Genomic DNA, 21,400 nt, shown 5'->3' on the forward strand with positions numbered 1-21,400 from the left:
GTTTTTATGTGTTGTTTTGGGATTTCTTTACCATCGTAGTGCACACAACTCTTCATTGATTTACAATTTAGAAACGATATACTGCGGAATTGAATTGCGTTATGAAACCTCAAGCGGGAGTGGGGGTGTGTATAGTGAGGGGTGTCCGTCTGTCCATCCGTCTAGATGATCGTCAGTCCGTCCACTACGCTTTGGGGTACTATCTCTTATCCGCAACTCCTCTTTTACCACTGAATTAAATTTAATGAGACTTTCACAGAATCTTTGTTACATAGTGCCATTGTGCACCTTCTATTTTAATTTTTGATTCGACACTTTTTTCGGATCTCCGATAGCAAAACGTGGACTTTGCCATTATTATCATATGAGAGGCGGGGGTATCATTTTGTGAGCTCAGTGCTTACAGTAGCTCTGGTTTTATAATGAGATGTATAAGATGGCTTTAACAGAACTTAGTTGTAACCAAAATATATTACAAAACGACTAAGAATGATTAATACTACAGTAAATCGATCGGTATGTGGGTCTTAGTATAGCAATGTCACCATTTTGCTTTAGCGGCAGCCATCTCGAAAATGGCGGAAATTGATATGGCCAACGATGGTTTTAGAAACAGTATTATCTGACAGATGATTATGCAAAATTTCATGCTTGCCTCCACAAGTGAAATATTTGGGTGAAACTTTACTTCAGATCTGATTGCAATATTGACGATGAAGAGAAAAAAAATGAAAATCGTGACTCCAATTGATGGATGAAAATTTGGAAGGGATCAAAGTGTGGTGGTATTGATGATGCTGTATCGCTGCGTCCTTTCAAAGAAAACGTACGAAAGGTACATTGTAATAGTCATTATGTAATATCAAATTTGAATTAAAGGAATGAAATAGTAATTTCTAATGTATACATTTTAATTTGCAAAATCCAAAAGCTTATTTCATTCTGATTGCAAATGTAAGAAAGTGTACTTAAATTATTCTATGCTTATAGAGATTATTGATGATTTATAGAATATTTCTTATATTTAGATTCATTTAATTCTCTACTTTAAGGTGGTAAGGTTTTCCTTCCATTTTGTATAAACATTTGGAGTGTGTCCAAATTAACTCGGACAGTTTTCTGGATCATTTTATATTAATCCATCCTATGTTTAAATATAACTGAAATGAAGTACGAATTGCAATAATAGATTTACAGGAAGAACTCGATACAGTCAAAAATCAGTTGAAAATAAAAAAAAAATAAATAAAAAATAATGAGGAAGTAAAGTCAATTTTTCTCATCTGAGAAACTGCAGTAAACAAAGAACTAATGTCACTGCGTTTGAAGAAATGTTTCAGTGATGGCAAAATTTGTCGATGACAATTACTGGGTGAATCGTGCTCACGAAGAGGCGGTGGAAAGTAAGTATTCTTGCTAGGTACGATGATACTGTTCAACATTGAATAGTGAGCGATTTGATTGTAAACTTTTAAAAATCCTTTTTTCCCCACTAAATAAGAACGTTTCTTTTAATTCTTAACGAAAATATAAAGATTTTACCTTTAGTCACACTTGAAAACCTGTTGAAAACTCTGAATGCATCAATTTCTTTATCTTAAGAACTATTATGTAATTGCCAATATGAATTTGAAACATTGAAATGAAATATACAAAATTGATATGGATAATGGGGAAGAAACTACCCGAATGAATTGCTAAGAAGTGTTAAAGAAGGGAAAGTAATGCTAAAGGTTATAAACATTTATTTATTACACCTAGACAGGAAATTGAAATACCAGCAAGGGTCCGGACCATGTGTGATGTTTGCTTTGGATACGTCAGGAAGCATGGCAGGAGAAGGGTTTCAACAGATGAAGAGGGCTTTTACTGATATCATAGACGGTATAGCATCAAATCATTATTCTAAATACCTCGGTAGATATACACATCCAAATGTATAGAGAATAATACATTCACTTTTTCATCACATTTTGTATGAGCCCGAAACTCGAGTATCAGCCAGAAGGCCCGAGGACTGATATTGGCCGAGGTGTACATACAGGTGTACAAACATACATACAGTGTTCAAATATATGTACACCTGAAGATGGATGTACGGTTATGTAAATCCAGAAAGTGCCAATGAAATGAAATTTGGAAACTGTGCATTTTCTTTTTCTTCAATGAATATTTTTACACTAAGTATGTAATAAATGGATTAAGATCATCACAAAGAGCACATGGCGGGTGTGACCGGTCGGTAGGGGATTCTCATCTCCTCCATGGCACCTGATCCCACCTCTGATGTTTTAGAGTTCTGTATTTGCTCTGCTCCAAAATTTGTATTGTTTAATGGACTTTTGAGCTTGAATACTGTGTGTTATCTCCATACATTTCATCTAAAGGTTTCAACATCTTTTTTTAGAATACGCTAAAGGACACATGGATGAAACTGTGGCTGTGGTAACTTTTGGGGAGGAAGTCAGGTTTCGTCATTATTACTCCAACAACTACCAATCACTGAAAAGATGTCTGGGTAAACAATTTTTTTTTTTTTTTTGATGCTCATAAGTTATTTTCCTACACTTATAGGAAAAATCTTATAATATTTCATTTTGATCGATTTTAATGCTTGTTTAATTCCATCTTTAAAATTGTTTGACGATGACAGATGGCATGGACTGTAAGGGAGCTTCCCCTATTAAGGCTGCCATTACTCTCTGTCTTTCTGGATTGCTTTTTGGTGGAGGTAAATGGATTTTTCAATTGTTAAAGAAAAAACTTGCGAAACTTGTGATCAATGTCTTCTTTAATCTCATTCATTAAAGAAGGAACTGTAGCAAATCCAGGCCCCAAATCCATAAACTGAGAACAGACTTATATCAAAATTTAGAAGATGAATGTCTTTTTTATATAACGAGCTCGAGCATGTTTTAAAAGTTACAAGGTTATATAATATTTGAAAACTGACAAATGATAAAGATTTTGTTTTATTGTCAAAATTATTTCAAATGTAATAATGATTTGTAAATAAGTCTTTTTTCAGTGTTTATCTTTGAGACCTGGTGATTAATTGCTAAACGTTCGGCTGTAATTAATATTGGTAATCGGTTGTCAAATTTTCCTCATCCATTTGGACAGGATACACAACAGAGATCGGTACGTTCCAAGTCGAAGCAAAACTGATATTGATCACCGATGGCAAACCGACAACTTCAAACATGATAGGAGGAGAGGAGGACGAAGATTTTATGGACCCAGTAGAGGTTATCGTGATATCTAAAATCTTCTTCAATTAAAAAAAATATGTCATTAGTTTTTAAAACCCAAATGCTTTAAAATGTTCTTATGATTATAAAATGAATTTTCATGTTTTTTTAAAAAAAAATCTCTCATATTTAAAATATTACACAATAAGTGGCATTTGTGAGATCACTAAGTTGCCAGAAAAGAAAAATGTTTACCAAGCTTAAATGTGTATTTTGTTGCTCGATTCGAACACAATAATTAAATGATGAACTAAAACCTCAAGTTAACTAGTAATTAATTTTCATATTCTAAATTAGTCAAACAAAAAACAGATGCTTTATTTTAATTGAACGTCAAAAAAAAAAGAACAAACAATATCGATAAAATTTTCATACAAACCTAAAAAAAAGATTTACCTTCATACTAATAGCCCATTATTGAGAACACCTTTCCTTAAACAACGAGAAGAATACTGGATTAACTTAGGCACTGCTTTTTCATATGGTTCCAATGACAATGTCGATGGAGTTTGGAATCTTTCAAGTCCACAGTCTAGCAATGTGAATGTAAAGGGACTTTTTCTACAGTACACCGAGGCGTACGCGTAGTCATGGACATCGGTCTTACAATAAACTTATAATACACGGTGTCTCTTTTGATTCACTTCTACTTTATGTAAATAAACAGTTGGGTATTCATCACATCCATACCAAACTTTACTCATCCCAGTTTTAAATGGCCTATTCGACAAGGCCAAGGAAAGTACATATTTGGATTCTTTGACACTAGGAAACAGGCTTGAATCTGTGATTATGGAAATTGCTAATCACAGGCTTTTTAAACCGCCATGTTTTACGGAAGAGAATACTGCTCGAGTGATCCGCCTATTCCTTAACCTTTAAATTGCCAACAAAGGAATTGAAATTAATTACCGAATTACTAAATATTGATAATATTCTTAATCACAAAAGAGTCCAGTTTTGTACTCAACCATATTTCAACTTGATATTCATCGACCATTCCTTCCAACATTTTTAATTACAAAAAAAGCTAGAGTGCCTTTATATCGATATTCTGAAAAATAATCCTCCTACATGTTTATGTTTTTCTTCATCCAGTTAATGACACGTCATTACTGGTGACGTGAATATAGTTAATAATGAAGATCTAAAATCATTTATTTTTATTGATCCCGATTATGCCAGGCGATGAGCCAAATGTGAAAAAGACTTTGATACTTTGTCAGAATGGATTAAAAGTTTCAGATGGATGTTGAAATCTCGCATTAAACACATGAGAGGGAATATGAAAACCATCTATCCTTCTGTCTTCAATAATTTACAAGTGAAAAAAAGAATTAGATTACACGATCAATATGTACGGTCCCAAATGACAAAGCAGGTAACAACATTGTCTTTGTTTGTAAGGCTCATTAAAGGCTTTCTAAAGAAAGTTCGTATCTATTGTTGTTACCCGTGTCTGTACATCCATCTGTCACACTTTCTTCTCAATCTAACTACTCCTACATTTGAAGCAGAATTCAATTAATCTTTTGTAATATGATTGTTGAAGTCCTATAGATGTGCAATAAGGTCTTGGAATTTTCAATTTAATCTCCTGGGGGCAAATGGGGGTCAAAAATGACTTTTTTTCTACAAAAGCCTGGTTCCCAGAACTCCTCCTACATTTTACGCAGTAGCCTAATCATCTTTTGGAAGATGATTGATGGTGTCCTTTAGATGTTCAATAAGGTTTCGAAATTTTCATTTTCACCCTGGGGGTCAAAGGGAAGGGGGGTCGAAAAATGATTTTTTTTTTTTATACAAAAAGACTCTGGTTCCCAGAACTCCTCTTAATTTTATGCAGTAACCTTATCATTTTTGGAAGATGAATGTGGTGTCCTGTAGATGGCAATAAGGTTTCGGTATTTTCATCTTCTCCATGGGGGTCAAATGGGGGGGGGGAGGGAACAATGACGTTTAAAGTGTTAATGTCAAAGATTTCATGAGTTATGGTCTGGTTGTTTTTTTTTTTTAATTTGACCTTGAATGAAGAAGGGTCAAGGTAAAAAAAATTGATGCAGCAAATCTTGTGTCAATGTCTTCTATCCATGTTTCAAATTTGAATTCATAATGTCAAAGGGTTCTCAGATTATGCCCTGAAATTTTCGAATTTGAATTTATAATGTCAAAGGGTTCTCAGATTTTGCTTGAATTATGTTTTCACGTAAAAGCTGGACCTTGACTTCATTAATGGGCCAAGTTAAAAAAAATTATTAGCATGCACCCTTTTTCCATACCACCTCTATATTTTTCAAGATTGAAGATTTAATGTCAAAGGGTTCTTAGGTTATGGTTTGGAGGTGTTTTCTCAATTTGACCTTGAATGAAAAAAGGAGTCAAGGTCAAAATTTTGATACAGTGCATCTTGTGTAAATGTCTTCTTTCTATGTTACAAGTTTGAAATCCTAATGTCAAAGGGTTCTCAGGTTATAGCCTAGACTATATTTTGATGTAAGGATTGACCTTGACCTTATCAAATGGTCAAGGTCAAAAAAGTTTGGTGGCCCCAACCCCACCACTATACCACTTCTCCATGTTCCAAGTATGAAGTCTTAATGTCAAAGGGTTGTCAAGTTATGGCTTAGACAAAATTTGATTGAAGAAGAAAACTGACAAAGGCAATATGTGGACTAGATAGTCTACTTGTCGCATCAAAACTGTAGGAGGAGTAGAGTTTTGAAAGAACGAATTTGTTTCTACATTATGTAATGAAACTTTCACATAAGATTCAACTTTTCTTGCCAAGTAAAGCATGCTTATAGCGAACATGCTTATTATGAATTGACGCTTACAGCGAAGTGATTTTCATTCCCCATGACTTAAAAATATTTGTAAACTTAATGGATATAAGCAATAACACTTAAATCAAAATCATTGTCCCAGGCACTTAGTTATAAGCGTGTTTTACTGTACATTCCCCTGTTATGGCCCCACTTTACCCCTGAAGGTCATGCTTTGGACAGAGTTGAATCTACACTAAGTAATGAAATTTCACATAATTTTAAACTTTTCTGGCCCAGTGGTTCTTGAGAAGAAGATTTTTGAAAAACCATTAAATTTTCACTCATCCTTATAATCTCCCCTTAAAAGAAGGTTTGACCCTTCATCTGAACAATTGTTTTACACAAGAAAGAATATTTTGCATGAGAAATAAAACTTTTTGTGATTCTAAATATTTTATTCACACCTCTAGTGTGTTTCTTGTTATTTTAACTAAGATGATGATGATTTAATCCTGACTGTTCAATTTTGTACAGGTCTATGTATGATAATTATACCCTGAGAGGTATGTTTACATGTCTTCAATAAGTCAGGTGATTGTTTACAGTGAGTACTTTTCAAGCATAATTGATGGAGTTCATTTCTGCCTGCTGAAAATACTGAAGTTCCATGTTAAATTTGTAACAAACCACAACAAAAGACTTCTGGCTGTGTCCTTTTGTAATAATAGATATAGATCAAAGACAAGATAGTGAGTAAACTTATTTTTTACATTTCCGGGAGGGATATCATTCTCGCTGTAGTATGAACAGTGATGAATTAGTGTAAAATCTTAAAAAGTCATCAATTTGAAATAAATTTGTCTTATAACTTCATTTAAATTTTTTGGCCCATGCAAGTAGTTGAAATATGTGGAGATAACGAACAGTATTCGTGCTCAAAAGCCCATTAAACATTACAAAATAAGAGCAGAGCAAACACTAACCTCTAAAACTTCAGAGGTGGGATCAGGTGCCATGGAGGAGTGAGCATCCCCTGCCGACCGGTCACACCCGCCGTGTGCTCCTTGTCATGATCGGGAAATAACGGAAAAATCCGTAAACAATTCAGTGTGCAAATAATGGCCTAACAATTAGTATGAAAAACGTCAGTCAGCGTTTGACTTAATATAGATTGTATTTGCTGACAAGGTCATTGTTTCGACCATAGAACTTACGAAATGATGACTTTAAACGAGACTGTTGATATTCTTGTTTCATCAACTCGTTTGTCTGTAACTTATCTCGTTTTAGAAATTGTTCATACGTAGAGCATGCTCTGGCGTATCGAATCAACTGAGAGATATAAACCTCGTATGCAGGTGATAAGGGTATATTGCTGCATAAGTAAGGGAAGTTGACGATTGAAAAGTTAAAGTCATCACGTTTATTATAAAGCTTTGTTGTTAGATTACCATTAAAGTCTCTTTCTAATAAAATATCCAAATATGAAACAGATGTGTCAGACTCTGTGGTATCTTTTATTTCAAGCTCACTGGGATATATCGTATCGACATATGAATGGAATGGATCTATCCCTTTTAGCAAGAAATAAAAAGCCACCAATGAGCCTGGCACATCTATTTTATATAGGAATATTTTACTAGAGAAAGATATCAATGGCAAACGAACAACAGAATGTAATGATAAACGTGATGACTTCAACTTTTCTATCGTCAACTTCCCTTACTTATGTAGCAGTATATCATTATCACCTGCATAGGGAGTTTACGTCTCCCAGTTGATTCGATACGCGTGAGCAAGTTCTATGTACAACTGTGATCACTCTCATAAATCCACCAGATAATACAAATCGTGAATATGGCAAAAACACAGACCTGTGAAAACACCAGAGGTGGGATCAGGTGCTTAGGAGGAGTAAACTTCCTCTTCGATCGGTCACACAAGCCGTGAACACGCTGTATTGATCACGTGAACGGAGTAATCCGTGTTAAAATGTTATAAAAACAATGGTCTAAGGGATGATGGGAAACATGTTACTCAAAATACGACCAAATGATAGGTTGTATTGGCAAACAAAGCCAATATAAGGGATATAGAATTTGCGATAATCCGACTTTAAATAAAATAGTTGAAAACCCTTTAATTTTAGCTTGTTTTTCAGTAGCTTGCCTCTGTATAAAAATTGATCCTACCCAGAACATGCTCTTGACCATGGACTTTGCGAACAGCTAGCTATAGACCAGATAGTTGAAATCCTTGTAAAATCCTTGTAAAATCAACTTATTTCTTTCTCAGTAGCTTGCCTCGGTTTTTAACTAATTAAAATTGATGTTACTCCGAACATGGTCTTCCTATAAGTATCCAATAAGTTGGGATATATAAACACCATATGCAGGTGATAGCTGAATATTACTGCATAAATAGGGAAAGTTGACGATGGAAAAACTGAATTCAAGGGAACAGAGTAAAGTTTAGTACCAATATGATGTAGACTAAATTGTTTTTTGACGAAAGGTAACAGTGAAGCAAATGAAACATCGTGTATATTTGGCATATTGTATGAACGATGTCTATGACTACGCTTACCTCTTGTGTACTGTTCAAAAGTCTAATCATACTGGCACACTGTGAGCTTAAAAGATTTCCTACAATGTGAACATTGCAACTATATGGAAATTCAGTACCTGGTTTGCTATTACCGTATTTTTCACGTCTACAGAATGAAGCACTTAAAGTACAATGTAGGCCTGTTTGTGGGATGGTAATTTTTTCTTATTCTCATCCAAAGAATAGAATGATGAGACTAATCGAACAGTTTCAGTGTCCCTGCTAGGAAGATATGGAGGGACATGAGACGACCTATTTATCAGAATCTTACAACGAAACGACAATTTGAGAAAGAGCTCTTCTTTTAAACATCTCCATTTTTACGTCCTAGCTGGAACACTGAATGTTCTGCTCATGAAAAATGAAGTTATTTAAAAATCTAAATGTATCCAGTTCAACATATGTACTGATTTCAGACAAGGAAATCTTTAATGAACCTCATTGGAGATATCGGACGAGGCATATCTTTAAATTGTATCCCTGTAGGAGAAGATCCCGATTTTGTAAGGCTTTGTCTTTGTTAAGTATGATATTCTTAAAAAATGAATTACAATAAATATTTAGTTTTAAAAGGGGAAGTATGATTTTCTTTTTAATACTCTGATATAGTGTCTTTTGGGATCGATTGCGTATTCCTCACGGGGAGGTAAACTAATACAGCCCCAACAAGCCACACAGTACGGGAGGTACCACGCTAACATGGTCAGTAAAAATGCAATAAGAAAACAACCAAAAAATAACAAATTTAAGGACATATACGCAACGTTGTTTGAACTTTATTGTCTTTTTCCCTGGAGTTGAAGAGTTCTAATACTTAAAGGAACTGTGTGCTATATTTTAATGTCTTTTTATGCTGTTGTACACTTCTTCTAAAACAAGTTTGGATAAACAAAACATCTAGAATATATGTTAAATAATTTTTGTATATTTTTCTTTGAATTGTACAAGAGTTTTCATCAATTGATATCATTTCAAAACCCCTGGTAATGCATGCTGATTTTTTGTCTACGAACATCTGATGGCACCGTAATCTTAAATTAAGAATATCTTGAAAAATTATCAGTAGGTAAGGTACAGGGTGTCCCAGAATATATGATACCATTTCAAGATTCTGTAAAACCTAAAGTAATGAATATTGAATTATAACAAATGCATTATAAACATTGCATATACTGTCCAATTTTATTCACATAATTTGACAGTGATTAGAAAAAAAACAACAAAATGAGTTCTCTTTGAAAATGCTATGGTTTTTAAATGATGCCCTCTAAATGACGTTCTATCTGTGTAATGATGATGTCTAGACATTGCACAAAATTCCTTAACTTGAGAAAACAGAGACTGTCTCGGTAGTAACTTCTGAATTTTCATTAGAGGTAAACATTTTATATATGTTAAGAATTCTGGTTTGGGTTTCGCAGCAGTAACCTAAGACTAGGAATGGTAATTACAGTTTCAAAATGAGGGTAGCTAGCTCTTTTGATAATCCATTTTGATTGAAATTGCAGTTTTTTGCAAAAGTTAGATGTACATTTGTTACGTTGCAGTTTCATAAGTATGAGCTTTTTTTGGGAATATTTTGTTGTGAAAAAATTGTACCTATTCAAATATTTTTAGAGACATATATCAAAGAAATTGGCCAAGGGATGTGTTTATGGCAGGTATTTCAAATGGTATCATATATTTTGGGACACCCTGTACGTTGCGTATGTCCTTAACAATCAAAAAGCAAACATAAAAAGCAGATCATAAAAATGAAATACGATTCTGAAATGTGAATTTAAAAACCTCTACATAGCTTGGCATACTGAACTTTCAGAAAAGAGCAGAATCAGATTCTGCAGAATATTCCAGATAAGAAATTTTCTCAAGGAGATTTAGAATTAGCGATGTTTTCTACTGGAATAATGAATCAGTCAACAGACGAAGACAGGGTAATCATATTTATCTGTTGTTCCTTTGTCTAAATTAGTCTTTTTATTAATTAGTTCATGCAATTTATATTGTTTAGAATCCTCATTGTTGCTAAAAAAAAAATAGTTTCAATATATTACCAAATTGACTTCATTCGCTATTCAAAATTTAATTTTAAAAATGCTACTACTGTAATGCACGTAAGCCCATTTATCGAACTTCTTTAGTTTGATACATAATGCATTTTTACAGGATGACATTTTAGAATTGATAAGTGAAAAAACGACTTACAAACGCAAGCCTGGTATTGTGAACGAAGACAATGACGATGATGAAAATTGTGAATTTAACCCAGAAATGCTTCCAGTGGGAACAAGGGTCCGGCGGGGGCCAGACTGGCGGTGGGGAGACCAGGATTGTCACGGTCCAGGAACCGTTGTTAATCACAACGACAACGGAAGGGGTAAGGATTCTTTTTTTTAGCAAAGATTTTAATTTTGCTCGGTCACATGTGAATTAAGGTTACGGGGAGGAGATAACTTGTTTGATTTCTATAAGTTTGTTCTTCGTCTGGCAGAAATATCATATCTATACTCGCGTATAATAATCATGGACCCATTTTTGGCGCTTTTATGGTAAATCAAAAATGACTGTATTTGGCTTTGATGTCTTTAAAAGAAATTCCGCGAAATTATCGGAAAAAAGACTGATCTATAAGGGAAGTTGACGATAAAAAAGTTGAAGTCATCACGTTTTCATAAAGTTTTGTCGTTAGGTTACCATTAATCTCTTTTTCTAGTAAAATATCCAAATATGACACAGTTGTGTGTCAGATTCAGATCCTTCAACGTATTTGGCTATAGTCTTTGGCACCCCTTTTTCAGCTCCTCAGGGTTTGTTTTTTTAAATTAAATATTTCGGATTTCCAACGTTTCGGCATGAGCATCACTGAAGAGGCATAATTTGTCGAAATGTTCATCTAGTGCATCAAAATTGGAACCGTATATATGATTTACGTTATGATCCCTGGGCCGAGTCCTCTGCTGGTGGACTATTAGTCTCCAAGGGTCTCTACAGCCCAGTTGCTTAGTACTTCGGTACTAGTTTGAAAATACGGATATATATTTAATTGCTGTGGTAAAATTTAGAAATTTATTTCAAAATTAAGGATTATCTCCCCACTGCATAGCTCTGATCCTTCAACGTATTTGGTTCCAGTCTTTGGCACCCCTTTTTCAGCTCTTCCAAGTTTTTTTTAATTAAATATCGGATTTTCAACGTTTCGGCATGAGCATCACCGAAGAAACATAATTTGTCGAAAAGCGCATCTGGTGCATCAAAATTGGTATCGTATTAACTCTGTCATATCTTTTATTTTAAGTTCATTAGGATATATCTAGTGACATATGAAAGGAAGTAACTACTGTTAATTGATAACATGTCGTCGATATATCCAAAAGTCGACTTGATGGCCACTCCAAGTGTTTTCTTCTTCTCATGTAGAAGTTTTTAAATAAATTCCGCTTCGTATGAATATAAAAATAGGTCTGCTTATAAAGGGGCGCAATTGGTAAGCATGGGAATTCCGACAGATTGTTGGAAAACTTGATCTCCAAAAACTATATAGACATTGTCAATCAAAAACACAATCATCTTTTTAGTGTCAACTTCAGAGTACTTGTGTGTACAATCAGAATGTTTTTAACAAAATAATTTTGCAAATGACCAATGACAAATAAAGAAAAAATTACGAGCTCCATTTTTTGGAAAAAGCAGCTGTCAATGATGTCAAAAAGCCTTGACTTTAATTTATCGTGGGTAATGGTTGGTTGTATAAAGTGTTGAAAACTCGAACGTTTTGATGTTATTGATTTTGGTAAAATTTTGTGATTTTCAAAGTTTCTAAATGTGGCTTGGAGTTTTGAAGTATCATCATCTGATTTACACCACTTCTCGAATATATTGTTATACAGTACTCCTTAAGTTTTTCCTTCACTGCTGTTAATATTTTAGTGAGGAGTAACGAAAGAGGCTTGGTAGAACATTGACTGGAACCCGCTATATATCTTTGTGTGTAAGGATTTTATGCAGTTTAGTATGGCACGCCGATTGCTTCAAAATTATTTTCTGCACGACCTTAAACAAAAATTACACGAGTAAGTAAAAACTTACACAAAGTAAGGAAAATATACACGAAGTTATTGAAATTTACACAAACTATAGAAAAACTGCACAATCAACAATATACTTACACGATATAGTGAGAAAATTACACAAACGTAAGAACGAAAACTGCACGAGTGAGAATACAACATCGACATACTAAGCAACGCATCCTCATTGCGCATATTTCATTAATATTCATTAGAGAACAGGTCAATGTGGCTTGGATGCTTGAAACATACTATAAATACAAAAGGAGGAGTAAAGTGTTAGTAATCTTTTTAAAAAAGATTCTATTAAAATTCCGCTAGACTCTCAAGAATATGTACAACGTATATTATACATGTGATAAATTGACAGACACACAATCTTAAACTTGTAGTATATGAATACTCCCGAATAAAAAACATTCTACAAAGAATACATGTATAGTTAACGTAAAAAAAAGGGGGGGGTGCATATTACAGTTGTGTTTAATTGTTGGATTTTTTTAGTAGGTCATTCCTCTATATATCAATTTCTTTTGAAAGTTTAAAACAATGACATATAGGCCTAAATAAAAATAAATAAAAACAACATGTGATATAATACAGGAGAGTTAACAACAAATCAAACTCTTCTCCTCAACCACCCTCTGAGTGTACTTTTGGTAACAATCAAGGATGTGCATGCGTGACCTTTTCATACAGAGATCCCTACCTGCTGGTTCTGGAACGAAAGACATCTGTACGCTAATCGATTTATAGCTATATCACACACCAATAATACCTTTTGATTAAAGATTACTGGCAATTCATACAAAGATGCGATTATCTGGGTTGTGGAATTTTACCGAAAACTTTTTGGAAGTCAACAGTAAAGAAAATCGAGCAAATAATTGCGCAACTGAAATTTTAATATTGAAACGCATATCTCACTTTTTGATATATGTTTGTAACAAAGTAGTACATGTAGTCTTAACTTTTGAGCAACGTGTGGTGATTTCATAAAACTCCATGAAACTGTAGAAAAATTATACAGTCGTTTTACTTATGTGAATTAAAGCTTAATTTTATGTTGTTTTTAATGTACTGGCGGTAGTCTATTTTGAATAGTTAAAATGCATATAAAGGAGTGAAGAAAATTTAAAATTATAAAATACAGGTACGTAGTATCGTTTTTGAAGGGGGGGGGGGGGCAGCCAGATTTTTTTTTTTTGACAACCTACCTGAAAAAAACCTTGACAAGCAACCAAACTCGAAAACCCTATTTCGTGGGGGGGGGGGGGGGGGGGGGTGTCGGGGGTCCCACCTTCCACTTTGTTTTCGAAACACATTATAATGCCAAATTACTTTGATTTAAACTATCCTACAACAAGGGGGGGGGGGGGGGCAACCAGCTTTTCAGTGGACATTTACAATAGAAGTAGGTTGTGTTTGGAAAAAAAAGGGGGGAAGGCCCCTACTGATGCTACGTGCCTGAAATATTTTCTAAGAATTTAAGGGTACATATGATAGTCTATCGAAATCAGGATTGCAATTTAACTGATTTGTAACGATATTGTAAGACCAAATTCAAGAAGATGTACAAGATGAACTTAATTAGCTGGGACTTGGCTACACATGCATATTTATTTTCAATGCAGATTTTGACAATAATAAATTTGCACACGCCAAAACAAAAATTTCTTGAAGTTTATATTCATCATATGTTTTCTTATATTTATTCGTAGTCATGCTCGAAGTAAAAACAAGACCTGGTTGATGCCATTGATACACATGTACAATATTGCTATAAAGCAAACTTTTTAATTACTTGTACATATATACGTACAAAATTCATATAGCATAGATTAGGCTTTTTAACTCACAATCTGAATTTTCAAAAATGTTATAGATATGCACATGAATAATCTTTTAAAAAGTGAAGCTTGTATCAAATATGTTCCTTGAATGTTATTGAAGATTATTTTCATTTTATAATTATACAGTCATGTTCTTTTTATAATGACTATATCTTTGGGTAAAAAAGTGTTATTACAAAAAACAAGTGTTCGGATAATAATTAAAATTTTATGCATACACATTCGAAATGTAAAGAAATTTTGTTATCTTGGAAAATCTTTGTCAAACCTCTAGCTCCATAAAGAACATGATTTTGCATTTTTCAAGAGCGATAAAACACGTTCTATGTTCTTTCTATTTATTATAATGTCCATTCCCATTTTCTTATTTGTAACATTGTACGTAGATGTATTTAGTAATTCACAATGTTTTAAAATTTCTGACATATCATTATGGTCCAACGATTTGAAACTTTAATAAATACATAGATTCAGATGTTGCGACTCAATCAATTCACGAACCAGATCCGCCACTAATGTCATTAGTTTTACCGGTGCCAGGATCATTTGAGTAGAGTTTTGTTATTTCATTTGGACAAATTTTAAGTAACAAAACACAAAACCGCATGTATATAAAGCACATAGAGTATATATTTTTCCTTTATCTGGTCCTTTTTAATAAAAGTGAACACATTTATCAAGTAATCGCCATTACGAATGAGGGTAACGCTTTCCCTTAGGAATGTCTTGTTTTTTATTGAGCAGTTTTTGACTGAAAATATGCGATATCATGGATGGAATTCATAACAGTGTAGGCTACAGATATCCAACCAAAATTGATATCCTCATATTTTATAAGTAAAGATACATGTATAATTAGAAATATTTTTTTATGTTTGACTTTAAAAACATACTGTGTATATCTAAGGTCAGGTAATCCCCACTTATTAATCTTTTTGAAAATAAAAAATATATCCAGCTAACTCCCAAATGAAAAAAGAATCTGCTCAAGTGAAATCATAATTAGTACAAATGAGAAGTACCGAAATAAATTCTACAATTTAATGATTATAATCAGCAATAATTTTGCCATCATTTTCATGAAGAATCCAATTTATTAATCGTTTTATTATGCATGTTTTAATTTTATTTTATACAAGTAATTTCCGTTAAAGTTGTATCTATGAGTTAGATAATTTTAAAAGGCCATAGAGCGTATATTTAAAAATGATAAATAAATATTTCTATCATTTTTTTTAAAGCAAGATCTGTTTATCGTTAGGAATTTAGAGTTTGCTGTGTATTACGTTTAGTTCAGAGTCGAGTGCATCATATGCAATGGTACTCTTTCCTCCGCATTATAACACAAACATGCGATTTCTTTCTTGTCACAATTTATGTCCGACATCATATAATACCTCCATAATTTGGCTAGGATCTCGGTCAATATAAGAAAAATATATCTCCGAACAACTTTTAATTTTTTTCACACAGTTCACAAGAAAACACTTCATTCGTTTGATTGGCATTAGCTAGAAATCGGATCGAGTTTTAGCAAAGAAATAAAGAAGCAAACAAACATGCATATCATCGTCAACGCCATTTTCTCTCGATTAATTACATCCAGCATTCAAGAAGAGATAAAGAGTACAGAAAACCAAGAACACAATGAATATTCTATGTGCATAATAATGATATGCGCAGTAAAATTGTTTGTGTAATTTTTACTTTCCTCTGCTCGTGCAGTTTTTGAGTTTACGTTTGTGCATTTTATACCCATTAATCGTGTAAAAAATTTTGGATTCGTGTATTTTTCCTTATGCTTGTGTTAAAATCTTTCAAACCATGTGCAATTTTTACCGATACGTGCATTTTTATTTTACTCGTGTATATTTTTCATCAAGCTCGTGTATAAAATCGTTATTGTTGTGCAGAAAATAATTTTGAAGCAATAGGCGTGCCATAGTTTAGGAATCCAGTATAAGTATGGTGAATTAAATTCAATTAGATTGTTGGGAATATAAAAAATATTGAAAACTGATATATAATTTTGAAGAATGTCCTCCTTAGAAAGGAAGCTATGGGTATAAGTTGGATTACCACTTGCAGAATTAAATCCCAGCTCCTCTAAAATACACGTAAAATAATGATCCTTACAAAGACATTGTTCAATTCTTCGAGGTCATGACGCAAACACCACACCCGATTGTTTTGAATGAATAACTTAACATTAGTACTGACTGCAATATAATGGAGTCCCAAAATATCTGCGAGGTAAATGAAGAAATTTATAAGCAATCGTAGTCAGAATTACATGTACTTATTGTATCCGGATACACGCTGTACTAATTTTGATTATTTTCCCAAACTGCAATTCCACTGATGCCCATTAGAATACTTAACCTCACTCAACTATTCAGGACGACTATTAAATCACGATTTTTACCGGATTGAACATCTAAATAATATAGTTGAGGAGGCCTACTAAAGATTACGACTTCAAAAAATGCTAAAATACAATTCATGAGTTAGTAAAATTTGAACGAGAGGGATAACATTATAGAATTTAAAAAAAAAAATACACAACGTATGTTCAAAGAATTCTTTTTAATTCAAAATATGTTTTGGATTCCGAAACTTCATAAAAATCCTTAAAAACAAAGATACATAGCGGGTTCCTGTAAATGTTCTACTAAGCCTCTTTCTTTACTCCTCACTAAAATATTAATTAACAGCAGTGAAGGAGAAACTTCAAGAGTACTGTGCAACATATTCGAGAAGTTCGAGAATATTCGAGAAATGTTGTAAATCAGATGTGGATACTTAAAAACTCCACGGAACTTTTGGAAAATTTGTAATCACAAAATTTTAGCAAAATCAATAACTTAAAACCTTACGACTTTTCAACTCTGTATACAACTATACCGCACGAAAAATTAAAGTCCAGGCTTTTTGACATCAATGACAGCTGCTTTTTCAATAAAAAATGGAACTCGTAAATTTACTTGTCATTGGTCATTTGTAAAATTATTTTGTTAAAAAACATTCTGATTGTACACACAAGTACTATGAAGTTGATATTAAAAAGATGCTTGAGTTTCTGAATGACAAGATCTAGTGTGTGGTTTTTGGAGACCAGGTCTTCCAACAATCTGTTGGAATTCCCATGGGTACCAATTGCGCCCCGCTGTTAGCAGACCTATTTTTGTATTCATATGAAGCAGAATTTATTCAAAATCTTATACAAAAGAAAAAGAAATCTCTTGCTGTGGCCTTCAAATCGACATTTAGATATATCGACGACGTATTATCAATTAACAATAGTTATTTCAATTCATATGTCGACACGATATATCCTTGTGAACTTGAAATAAATGATACCAGAGAGTCTGACACATCTGTTTCATATTTGGATATTTAACTATAAAAAGACGTTAATGGTAATCTAACAACAAAGCTTTATGATAAACGGGATGACTTTAACTTTTCAATCGTCAACTTCCCTTACTTATGCAGCAATATACCCTTATCACCTGCATATGGGGTGTATATCTCTCAGTTGATTCGATACGCAAGAGCAAGCTCTACGTATGAACAATTTCTAAAACGAGGTAAGTTACTGACAAACATGTTGATGAAACAAGAGTATCAACAGTCTCGTTTAAAGTCGTCATTTTGTAAGTTCTATGGTCGATACAATGACCTTGTCAGCAAATACAATTTATCATTAAGGCATATACTGACTGATGTTTTTCATACTTATTGCTAGGGCATTATTTGCACACTGATTTTTCTGTTATATAAGGATCATGACAAGGAGCACACGGCGGGTGTGACCGGTCGGCAGGGGATGCTCACTCCTCCATGGCACCTCATCCCACCTCTGTTTTTGGAGGTCCGTGTTTGTTCTGCTTCCGATTTGTATTGTTTTAATGAACTTTGAGCTTGGATACTGTTCTTTATGTCCATATTTCATGTTTGAATATCTTTCACCTTCATGTAGCACAGCAGTGGTATCCTGTTGCACTTGTTGTCAATTAAAATACTAACATCTAGATGTACTTGTAGCATAAACAAATTGATGTACTTCTAGTTGTTCATGTATATTTAAGTAAGAAAATAATTATAGATTCTGTATTTGAGTTTTTGCTTTCACAGATGGTTGGTTACGCGTGGTATGGGATACGGGGTCGAGTTTTCCCTATCGGTATGGTAGTATTGGTATGTTTGAAAACTTTGATTTGGTGGAATGTGATGAGCCTAGAATTCTGAATGACGAGTTAATAGCTGTAGGCTGCCTTGTCGAAAGAGGTAAAAACATCCAAGCATCTTTTTTCTTGAGGAAAATTTTTAATTTTTTGCAAGTAATAATTTTTCCTCAGATAAATATTTTATTTTTTTTAATCACCTTTCGTCATTCATTGTATTTTTACCACGCTAACTCTGTCGGTAGGAATACCAGAAATATTGTATATATTACATCTATTCTTTCTTACGTTGAAAGGGCCTGACTGGCAGTGGGAAGACCAAGATGGCGGAAAAGGAAATATTGGAGTCGTGTACAAAACAAAACGGAATGCTGTTGTTTACGTAAATAGTTTTAACTATTTATTCAACAAAAGATACGAAAAAACTAATTGTATTGTGAAACTTAAACCCTACACAAATGTCAATATTCTAGGTAAGATGGCCTAATTCAAATAAAAGCAACTACAGATTTGGTTATGATGGAAAATTTGATGTCCAACTTTGGTATGTACTTATTCATACTCATAAATGATACATACTAATACCTCTTACTAAATTTTTTTTTCAATTTCATTTTGTTTTTGCTATTTTTAGTGACCCATTTGACTCGGATGTGGTTAAGAGATTGCAACAGCAAAAGCAAGACGCTGGTGAAATGTCATCTTCAAAATTAGCAAATGAAACCAACGCTGTAAAATGTAATTTCATTTTATGGTTATAAATATGTATTTGAGGTCAAGTATTCAGTAAAAGAAAATACTGAATGACTTTTTTTTATTGTTTTGTGAACATCTGATTATGTCATAGGGTCGATCACAATGCATTATTTATTCAAACCTTAGTTCTATTTTGTTTTAAAGAGGCATTTGGTACTTTCAGTAAAACTTTTATATTTACAAGCACCTGAATCAAGGGAGGACGAAAAAGAGAGCAAAAATATTTCTTCGAGAGATTCCATTGTAACTCCTTTCGTGAACAGGCCTGTTTTATCGTCTATTAGAAATCAAAATGTCACTACAAATGACGATCCAGGAGACGTTTATCACTTTTGTGGACGTTCTGGATCCATTGATGACGAGCTTAATGACGAAATCAAGATTGATTTTCCACATACAGATATCTGGCAATTCAAAGGCGAAGATGGTCAATGGAAAAACTTCCCAAAAGATATAAATCAAAAGATTGATTCCAATTACAGGAAGAATAATAAAGGCACGGTACTGGTTAACATCAGGGATTCCTGGTATGAAACACATATTTTTTTTCTGAGCGCATGTGTCGAAATACTTTACTTTTGAGGGTTCGGAGGTTAACTTCAAATGTAATCGACTATTACATTAAGTACACTCACATATTGATTGATTGATTGTTGTTTGACGTCCCGTTCGAGAATTTTTCACTCATATAGAGACGTCACCATATTTACCGGTGAAGGGCTTCAAATTTAGACCTTTAATCGGCACTCAGGTCCATTGAACAGTGAGGGTTCTTTATCGTGCCAACGCCCGCCTTGACATGGGGCCTCGGTTTTTAAGGTCTCATCCGAAGGACTCCCAACTTTCACTTCAAAGTGCAGAGCGCTTGGCGAAAGAACAGTTGATACCTATTTTTTTATCGACTTAGGTCAGTCGCGGCCGTGATTCGAACACACGACCTTCCGATCACGGAGCTAGCGCTCTACGGACTGTGCTACCGTGACGGACACTCCCATATTGCCAAATTCAAATTATTCATTATTATAAATGTAAACTTCGTGCATACTTTGGTAAAATATTTCAATTTGGATATTTTATTCATCTATTCTCTATGGTGTACACCCTCTTCACAAACACAACCTCCCATCCCTCTCTCTCACACACACACACACACACACACACCCTCACACACACCCTCTCACCCTCACACACACACACACACACACACATACACACACACACACACACACACACTAGAGCCAGAGAAAAACTGAATAGTAATGAACATCTTTCTCCTTACACATAATTGAAATATGCATTTAAAATTACTTCGTGGATCACAGAACCCTCTTACATGTTAAAGAACCATCCCTTGGGAGTTATAAAACTTTTAATGTGAGAAAAAGCTTTAATTATAAATGTGATTTATTATATCATGCAAAATAATGGACATTTAGACTAATCTAAATAGTTCTTATTTGACTATCCGAACTGTAACAGTCTTTGTCAGAGTTCGTCATAACGTCTTTTCCTTTACATTCATTTTTAGGTACAGGATCGTATCATCAAAGATGAAGATGATTGATATCAAATCAAGACACAGCACTGATATCAGATATCTCGAAGGCAGAACTGACAAGGATCACTGATTGTCATGTGTACAAACGACTACTTACAAAATCTTAAAAGTTTTTCAGATTTTCTTTTTTTGCTTTTTAATTTCTCTGATAATTCATCAGATATACTATAAAATGCCTATTGCTTTCACGGAAATTTATTCTAGCATTTAGAGATGTTGCTGCGATACATATGCGTTTTTACATATATTAAAATATATGTATAAGTAATCTTTTGCTGTTAACTTAAGCGCCTCTATTTTAAGGTCAACTGAGTTGCTGTCAGTTTTTGTCCGTCGTCGTACTTTGTGTCGTTCGT

At 33.7% G+C, this 21,400-nt stretch overlaps 1 protein-coding gene across 1 annotated transcript; it reads left to right on the forward strand.

Moving 5' to 3' along the window:
* The first annotated feature begins 1,333 nt into the window (after positions 1 to 1,333).
* On the forward strand, positions 1,334 to 21,114 carry LOC133181481 (uncharacterized). Its single transcript, XM_061315972.1, has 16 exons — positions 1,334 to 1,403; positions 1,762 to 1,884; positions 2,408 to 2,518; positions 2,654 to 2,731; positions 3,124 to 3,248; positions 9,040 to 9,126; positions 9,233 to 9,325; positions 10,241 to 10,284; positions 10,443 to 10,557; positions 10,790 to 11,000; positions 18,681 to 18,833; positions 19,027 to 19,112; positions 19,204 to 19,274; positions 19,365 to 19,468; positions 19,650 to 20,013; positions 21,015 to 21,114. The coding sequence occupies exons 1-16, from the start codon at positions 1,343 to 1,345 to the stop codon at positions 21,112 to 21,114; spliced, it is 1,926 nt and encodes a 641-aa protein (XP_061171956.1). The 5' UTR covers positions 1,334 to 1,342.
* The last annotated feature ends 286 nt before the right edge of the window (positions 21,115 to 21,400 follow it).

This window comes from Saccostrea echinata, unplaced genomic scaffold (genome assembly GCF_033153115.1).
Source record: "Saccostrea echinata isolate AGI-Se365-2 ecotype Australia unplaced genomic scaffold, CSIRO_AGI_Sech_v1 ptg000009l, whole genome shotgun sequence".
In the NCBI taxonomy this organism is placed as follows: Eukaryota; Metazoa; Mollusca; class Bivalvia; order Ostreida; family Ostreidae; genus Saccostrea; species Saccostrea echinata.

Bases quoted from the DNA above. Each gene is read 5' to 3' on its own strand.
- LOC133181481 (XM_061315972.1), top strand. From the start codon at position 1,343: ATGGCAAAATTTGTCGATGACAATTACTGGGTGAATCGTGCTCACGAA. The intron at 1,404-1,761 runs GTAAGTATTCTT...TATTACACCTAG, and splicing joins TCACGAAGAGGCGGTGGAAA to ACAGGAAATTGAAATACCAG. The intron at 19,275-19,364 runs GTATGTACTTAT...TGCTATTTTTAG, and splicing joins AAATTTGATGTCCAACTTTG to TGACCCATTTGACTCGGATG.